The sequence below is a fragment of the Anas platyrhynchos genome, chromosome 2, assembly GCF_047663525.1.
Source record: "Anas platyrhynchos isolate ZD024472 breed Pekin duck chromosome 2, IASCAAS_PekinDuck_T2T, whole genome shotgun sequence".
Taxonomy (NCBI): Eukaryota; Metazoa; Chordata; class Aves; order Anseriformes; family Anatidae; genus Anas; species Anas platyrhynchos.
This window is the reverse complement of record NC_092588.1, coordinates 77,978,769-77,987,574: the sequence shown is the minus strand read 5'-3', so window position 1 is coordinate 77,987,574 and position 8,806 is coordinate 77,978,769. Positions and strand designations below refer to the sequence as shown.

General features: G+C 51.5%; 1 protein-coding gene across 1 annotated transcript; it reads right to left on the bottom strand.

Annotated features, from left to right (window-relative positions):
• Positions 1-3,657: 3,657 nt before the first annotated feature.
• Positions 3,658-6,110, bottom strand: LOC101803244 (tubulin beta-2 chain). The gene is made up of 4 exons (XM_038174400.2): positions 5,952-6,110; positions 5,549-5,657; positions 5,144-5,254; positions 3,658-4,952 (listed from the first exon to the last, which is right to left on the bottom strand). The coding sequence occupies exons 1-4, from the start codon at positions 6,006-6,008 to the stop codon at positions 3,892-3,894; spliced, it is 1,338 nt and encodes a 445-aa protein (XP_038030328.1). The 5' UTR covers positions 6,009-6,110; the 3' UTR covers positions 3,658-3,891.
• Between the last annotated feature and the right edge of the window lie 2,696 nt (positions 6,111-8,806).

Genomic DNA, 8,806 nt, shown 5'->3' with positions numbered 1-8,806 from the left:
CCCTGTCTCAAAGGACTGTGTCTGTTTGTGGCTTCTCTAAAGATGTAGCACTTGCACAGATACCTACAAAGATTTACTAGCTCCACACTGTTAAGTATAGGGCATGTGAGATTGTCATCCAGAAGCAGGCAATTTCTTCAAACAAAAGATGAGGGCTTTTCTCCATTTCTGTAAAGAATTGGCTGGAGAAAAGACCAACAATCAGCATTCCCTTCTTTCTTCATGTTATAAACCCTAATATTTGGTTTACTATGCTCTTCATCCCATACCTTCTGGAAAGACACGTCTGTCAATAGGACAGGCCCCACAGATTTAATTTGTAGATTATCAATATCACCGGGACTATTGTGTTTAATGCAGTCCTATTTCTGGTGTATATGAGCACCTCACATACGTTGGGAGGAAGAGAATCATTATTACTCCCATTTGACAGATTGGGAAACACCTGTTGAAAAGCAAATGCAGACCTACATTCTCAACAGATACTTGAGTGCCTCAAGCAGCTTTTGGACACTAGCTCATGTGACGTTTGTGATGGAAGATAACAGACTTGTTTCTCCCAGGAACCAGCCCACATACTGGACTATCCTTTCACAACACTCTTATAATGGCTTTAGACTGAGGTCCTAGAACAAAGAAATAAAATTACGAGTTGGCATCTCAGGGCTACCAGGCCTCATTCCATTTAAATTAAACATACGTAGTAACTAGCCACGTTTACAGCCTTATTTAGGTTTATCAGCCATGATCTACCAGTAGGCAAATGCCTCTTGGAGCTGTTTGCATTGGTCAACACATTCTGACAACATAGCAAAAATGCCAGGCATTAAAAAAGGGGATGAAAAAGAGATGTCTCGCTCCCCCAAAACCATCAGCTTTAATTATCAACAGAAGAGGATACTTCCCTGCGGATCACCATCACTATGCTGAAATGAATAAGATAATTTCTTGATATAAACTTCTCTCAACACAAATGAGTCATAAGTGGCTTGAGCTGTACCCCACTAAGCACGTGCTGCCTATCACCATTTCTTCCAGAAAGGATGCCTCATGCAAAATATTAAGTCTCAGAGTTGTATGTCACATGGACAAATACAAGTCAACAGCTGATACAGGTTAAGGTAGTCAGATTGCCTAATCTGAAATCTCTTCACTGGTTCTGCTCCATGAAACAAGAATTACAACCATGCACACTTGAAAAGGCATCTGTTTGTTGTTTGGCATACAGCAGCCAGTCTGCAGTTTTTATTATGAATGGTCTCCTGGGTGATAGAGGCAGCTGATACTTAAGCCAAAAAATCATATTGCATTTTCTAGTCCCAATATGAGGCTCATCTTCCTTTATAACTTATGGCCATTCCTACTGAAGAGTTTTGAACCTCCTCAGTTTTCCTCTATCCCCTTTCTCCTTTATTTCCTTGAACTCCTACAGAAACAATGGGGGTGGCTTTTTTATTTTTAAATGATTATGGCTGGCAAATAAGCTGTGTAGGATTCATAAGGGACATGTTTATTCATAAAGGGACATGTTTCTGTGTAGACTACTTCTATTTATGGTCTGTCTTCCTCCAGGAAAAAAGGAAGAGAAACAACAGTAAGCAGTGTAGGAAGGTGTCCTAGTTTCTAATAAGGAAGCCTTAGTGCAACATGTCTCTTGGGTAGCTATATTAAAGGGTTAGCTGAAGACATACAGTTACACTAAAAAAAAATAGGAGCCAGACATGCTGCACAGTAGTGAAACGCTGTACAGTCCCACTACAGAAAGGAGAGCCTTTACTATCCATATCAAAGACCAGGTTCTCATCCTTTAGTTATACTCCAGATTTGTTTGCCAGCTTCCCTTCTTGGCTTCAGAAACCCAGCTCTATATGATAAGCAGTTTCAAGCACAATCCAGTGAGGTGATTTCAAGGAAAGGTTACTCTGACAACCAGACAGGCTGTTATTTCCCAAAGGGCCTGGGGGCAGCATGTAGTAATTCAGTTACTAAAACAACCTCAATTTGTTTAATACTTAATCCTAGAAGTGTTCAAACCCTAAGAAATACAGGTGCTGTTGTGAGTACTGTATTTGTTTACAGATAATTCAGGTATTTTAAGTGCTTCTCATCCCTCTTCTCAGAGGCTTCACCAGAAATGAGACAGAGCTGAGGGAAAAAAATTGGTATCAAGCGCATGTCGTGCACACCATCTTAGATCTCACTGTAGGATAAGATGGTAGGATAATGGGATAAGCCCATCAGTAAAGGAACAGTGTATGCTCAGGCACTGGAGTCAATTAACAGAATCAAAATGGGCAAAACAATCAGTTTTGCACAGCAATTCCCTTTTAAGTGTTTACTCACTCCAGTAACACCTTGTGGGAGTTGCATTAGAGGATCACAAAAGAGATTGCACCCATGTGGACAGCAGCTCTTGCAGAGCAATAGGGACCAACATCATTGTAAAACTTGTAGCAATCTCAAAATATTTTTAGTATATGTGCACGCCCCTAAGTGGCATTTGGGTAAGCTAATGACTACAAGCTCACACATGGGGTAACTGCTATTCTTAGCAGGGGATTTTACTCCTGTAAGACTAATTCTCAGACCTTATAACAACTGATGACTGTTCCGTAGGCTCACTTCTCGATTTGAAACCCCTTCAGGTTTCTTGTGGCTTTTGAGCACGTGGCAACACAAATCCCACCTCCCTCCTCATGAGGAAGCCACACTTACCTTGAAGATGCATAACAGGGTCCTGCTGCACTGTTCGACTGCCAGTCTCAAGGTCCATTTCTTCTCGCAGTTACTGAGAGCATCAATCAGCAGTAGCAGTGTAAATACATCACTGGGGCGTGGGAGACAGCAATTGTCAGGGTACCCCCGTTACTACTCCAAGATTTATATTCTAGGGTGCTCTTTGAGTCATGTTACCTAGAAATCTGCCCATCACCTCCTCTCATCTCCGAAGGGGAATTGACTGCCCTGAAGGGTAATCCCCCCCTTAGAGTTAAGGTTAGATTAGGAGCTGTTTTTTGGGGAAATATCTTTGAGAAAGATTGAAGAAATCTAACGCCTCAGAAGGAAATTCAGGTTCTTAGCCAACATCTCAGACACTATTGTACTGCTAATTCAGACTCATGGCTCTGGGCATGAATTCTCATCTAGAGAAGGTTGTGGGACTAGGACAGCTAAGGAACAGGCAAGACCACAGGCAGCCCACCCCTATTCATATACCACACGCCCTGGGACCAGTTCAGTAAGAAGTGCTGCTGAATGGCAGCGGGGAAGCCCGCAGCTATCCTGTCAGATCAGTTTTGACAGTTTGCAATGTGGAATTCAATACCTTCTGGCTGACCTCACTACCACGTATGTCCATAAATAGAAGTTGCAGGATTCTCAAGTGCAGCGCCTCGTTTCTGTTAGTTAAGGCAGCTTTCTCTCCAACAATAGATTAGCTGTTAGACATGAGAGAGCCTCAGATTGAACCCACAGTGTGTATAGATTAGCTACTCCCTTAAGCTGAGCAAGTGCAGTGTATTTATACTGCAGAATTAAGGGCCTGAGAAAGCGTGTTTTATTGACTTGAACCTTTCACTGAGGTTAAAGCTTAAACCAAGAAGAGAAAACACAGAAAACTACAAGAGTTTCTAGAGAGAAATAAGGCAGAGGACACAGTTTAGAACACAAAAAGCCTTTATGTTTGAGAAGTTAACCATTTCGACAGAAGACTCTGAAGTATTTTTGCAACTACTGTTACATTGGACAGTCAAGGATACAAAACTGCTGACAGAAGCAACAGTGGAGAGCACCAAATTAAAGAAACGCATGCTTCAGCACAACTGCACAGATTTCTCCTCTCAATGAACACTTGCCTGATCAGACTATACTTTACTCCTACCCATTACCACTTTACGCTTCATCCTCTTCTCCCTCCTCTTCAAATTCACCCTGCTCGTCAGCAGTGGCATCCTGGTATTGCTGGTACTCTGAGACCAGGTCGTTCATGTTGCTCTCGGCCTCGGTGAACTCCATTTCATCCATGCCCTCGCCGGTGTACCAGTGCAAGAAAGCCTTGCGGCGGAACATGGCCGTGAACTGCTCCGAGATCCGCTTGAAGAGCTCCTGGATGGCCGTGCTGTTGCCTATGAAGGTGGCGGACATCTTGAGGCCGCGCGGCGGGATGTCGCAGACGGCCGTCTTGACGTTGTTGGGGATCCACTCCACGAAGTAGCTGCTGTTCTTGTTCTGCACGTTGAGCATTTGCTCGTCCACCTCCTTCATGGACATGCGGCCGCGGAAGATGGCCGCCACCGTCAGGTAGCGGCCGTGGCGGGGGTCGCAGGCGGCCATCATGTTCTTGGAGTCGAACATCTGCTGGGTGAGCTCGGGCACCGTCAGGGCGCGGTACTGTTGGCTGCCGCGGCTGGTCAGGGGGGCGAAGCCCGGCATGAAGAAGTGCAGCCGGGGGAAAGGCACCATGTTGACCGCCAGCTTGCGCAGGTCGGCGTTCAGCTGCCCGGGGAAGCGCAGGCAGGTGGTCACGCCGCTCATGGTGGCCGACACCAGGTGGTTGAGGTCCCCGTACGTGGGAGTGGTCAGCTTCAGGGTGCGGAAGCAGATGTCGTACAGGGCCTCGTTGTCGATGCAGTAGGTCTCGTCCGTGTTCTCCACCAGCTGGTGCACAGAAAGGGTGGCATTGTAGGGCTCCACCACCGTGTCCGACACCTTGGGGGAGGGCATGACGCTGAAGGTGTTCATGATGCGGTCGGGGTACTCCTCGCGGATCTTGCTGATCAGCAGGGTGCCCATGCCCGAGCCGGTGCCACCGCCCAGCGAGTGGGTCAGCTGGAAGCCCTGCAGGCAGTCGCAGCTCTCCGACTCCTTCCTCACCACGTCCAGCACAGAGTCCACCAGCTCAGCGCCCTCGGTGTAGTGCCCCTTGGCCCAGTTGTTGCCAGCCCCACTCTGTCCTGCAGGTGCCAGAAGCAAGGTGACAATTAGTGCCTTCATGAGGAGCTGGGATCTGTCTTCTCCTGCCTCAGGGGGCTCATCCCTCGCTCCCAGCCCTGTCGCAGTGATCCAGCCCCACCCCAGTCACTTGCACTGAGCCTTTGTGAGCCAACTGCTCATGCTCTGGGAGAGCTGCACTGCATTTACTCACCAAAGACAAAGTTGTCTGGTCGGAAGATCTGCCCAAAGGGACCGGAGCGCACGGAGTCCATTGTGCCGGGCTCCAGGTCCACCAGGATGGCACGGGGGACATACTTGTTGCCTGGGGGAGGGAATGGTGTCAGTGTTACAGCCCGGCAGGCAGCAGCCAGCGCGATGAAGGCACCGCTGGGCTCCCCCCAACCCCCCTGCAGGATTCACCGCCCATATGGAAAGGGCATTAGGAGGGAGGGGGACAGGGACCAGCACACAAAGCAGCTACGATGGCTGTGGCAGGCAGCCACCAGCGGCGCATAGGAACAGGGCACAGCTCCCACAGCAGGACGCACACCCGGGGCACCTCACCCCCATTCCCCCGAGCCCCCAAGCAGGAGCCCAGCCCCCGGGGGCCAGTTACCGGTGGCTTCATTGTAGTAGACGTTGATCCTCTCCAGCTGAAGGTCGCTGTCCCCGTGGTAGCTGCCGGTGGGGTCGATGCCGTGCTCGTCGCTGATCACCTCCCAGAACTGCGGGGACCGGGGGTGGGGGGGGGGGGACACAGACACAAAGGGGGCGTCACCGCGACCCTGCCCCCTCTCTCCCCCACAGCCCCGACCACCGCCCCGCCACGCGGCGCCAGGGGATCCACCACCACCCCCCGCAGCCCCCCGGGACCGATCCGATCCCATCCCATCCGATCCGATCCGAGCAGCACCGCCCAGCACCGAGCCGCAGCCGGGCTCCCGATACCGGCACGGCGGGAGGCGATGCCCGGTGCACCCCCACCGTCGGGGGCAGCCCCCGGGGGGCGCGGGCGGTACCTTGGCGCCGATCTGGTTGCCGCACTGCCCGGCCTGGATGTGCACGATCTCACGCATGGTGCCGGTCCCGGTGCCACCGCCGCCCCGCCGCAGCCTCCCTCCCTCCGCCGTCGCCTCCCTCCCGCCCGGGCTGCGGCGGCCGCGCCCCGCGCCCGCCTTTAAAGCCCCCGCTGAGGCCCCGCCCCCCGGAGTGACGTCGGGTGGGTTACAGGGCCGTGGGTTATCGCGGGCAGCCAATGGGAGCGCAGGGGGCGGGGCTAAGGGCGGGGCCTCCCCCACCCGGCCGCCACCGCCCCGGGGACAAAGGCGCGGAGCCGGGCAGGTGCCGGGGGCTCGGGGCGGTGCCCGGGGGCTCGGTGCGGCACAGCCCGGGCTCCGTGGGGGCTGCCCCGGTGTCAGGGAGCGCCCGGCCCCGCTTCTCTACCGCCGAGCCCCTGCCCGGCAGCTGGAGGCTGCGGAGGGAGCCATTTTAAAAGCCCAGCCCAGGCACGGAAAGCGGAGGGCTAGCGCTATAAAGAAAGGAACCCGCCCTGGTTGCTTATTCCTGACATAAAGTCACTTCTTGTTTTTCACATTTTCACATTTTTTTAATTTTTTTTTTTTATTGGGGAGGTGTAGCATCCCAGTGTATGCCCGCTACAGAGCTTGATGAGACTGGACGGTGAAAAAGGGGGAAAAAAGAAAATAAAAAAAAAAAGAGAGAGAGAAAAAAAAGAGGAAAAAAAAAAAGGAAAAAAAAGAAAAAAAAAAGAGAGGAAAAAAAGAGAGAGAGAAAAAAAAAAGAGAGAAAAAAAAGAAAAGAGGTTATTTCCAAAAGAAATATCCCCACAATAAATACTTTGTGTTACCGGGGGATGCGGGAGGGAAAGCAGGTCCTTCCTTTTCCAAACCCCTCGGTAAGACCCCCCAGATAACCTCGGACGCCTTCGGACGGGCGTAAGGTGCACGCACTTACAACAGGGAGCATTTACAACCCAAAGGGCCACCACGGTGGTGTCTCGGTGATTCCCTCTGGGAAAGGAGCTGCCCTGCTGCTGCTCCTGCCCCGCTGCCCGGCTCTTTTCTCCCAGCGCTCATCTCGCATCCACGTGTGGGGCACTCAGGGGCCCGGGCTGGATGCCACCCTCGGCAGTTCCCCAGGCAACCGGCCCGGTGGCAGAAGCAGGCGGCACGGCAGAAAGAAGAACAAAAAAAAAAGCCACAACGTTGTCCCTCCCCGAGCTGATTTCCCATGGTCCACATCCCACGGCCCACATCCTCGTCTGGGGGCTCCTCTCAGCACAATGTGAATGACTTAAAGGCCTGAAGTTATGCCCAGCCCCCCCAAAACACCTATATTTTCTTATCTCGAGGGGTCTGATGCCGAAACACACACAAAAAAGAGAAGTTTGGACCCTTGCAGGTTCAGGTCCTGCACCGCAGACCGGGTGTGGGAGGGCCTGGGTGTAGGGCAGCTCCTTTGGTTATTCAGGAGGATTACAGGGCTGTGCCCACGCCGAGAGAACATTTTGTATGGATGCAATTTGCCATTTCTGGGCATCTGGGCCAACCCGTGCTGGCTGGTGGGAAAGGGCACGATGCAGGACACGGCTCTGTGCTCAGTGTCACCCTCCCTGTAAGCCTGTCCCCACTCCTGACAACTCGAGCACCTAGCAGTGTCTCAGACCTGGTGCAGTAGATGAGAATACAAACCACAGAAAGGCAAAAGAGAGATGAAAGATGGTGCCCCTAATTAGGAAATCATGGGCCAATTAGAAGCAAAGAGCAGGCAGGAGGCGAAGGGCAGAGCTTTTCCTGAGATGGCGCGGGGGTGCTGATGAGAAATTGATCCGTGCTCTAATAAATCCCGTAGCACGGACACCAAACGTGGCAAGATGCTGTACTGATGCTGCGGTCCCCTACCCAATGGCTGCAAGGCGATTCCAGCCCTGTGTGCACAGCTCTCGGGGCATAAATATTAATTAGGCTTCAGCCTGGGCGCTGGTGCTGATGCAGCTGTTTCTACAGCAATGTGGAACAAATTCACTGAATGCAAAAGAGCAAGGGATGAAAGAAAATATTCACTCGCCAGCCTGAGTTATTCTTGAGATCTGGTCTCAGTCCTTTTTTGTCCTAAGCAGTTTTTTTGTATGCCGTCTGAACCGAGATCGGGCACATTTGCATAGTTTGAGAACCTGGCTGCAAATTGCAGCAGCAGAGGGCAAAAGCCCTGCTGGGACCTCATTTGCAGTCACCAGGTCATAATCTGGAGCCACACCGACGCACAATCCACACGATGCCTAGGAAACACTCCCTTCTGCTTCCAGCCCTCTTGTTTAAACATTTCTTCCCACCTCAAGGACACTCACCCTTGAAAATCTAAGAGCAACACGCTGCCCCACATCGCTATGGGACTCAGGCTCCTGCTTAATCTGCTGCTTGTTTGGCCAGCTAGGGCTTGGTACCGTACCGAAGCAGGCAGCTCTGCGACGGGCTCGAACAAAGCATTTTTCAAGGTCTTCTGCCACCACCCTGCTCTCTCCTCCCTGCAGCAGCATTGCGGAGAGCAGCGCTGCTTGCTGCAAGGAAGCGTGCTGTCAACCCGTTAACACTTTCTCTCTCCCTGCAAAAAGCAGGGCTGTGCAAACTGCCTTGGAGAGATCTTATCAGCCAGCTGCTTCGGCTGCTCTCAGGTGCCTCTGATATGCAGCTTTCAGAAGGCTAAAAAATAATGTTTCGAGGGTTGAAGGAAAAAAAATGGCCCCAGATCACTCATGTGTGTGTGTGTGTTAAATTTCTGGTTTACAGGAAAATAAAATGTCTGCTCGGAAAGATTTCTCGCTCTGCAGCATCAGTTGCTCTCCTGCCTCAGGCTG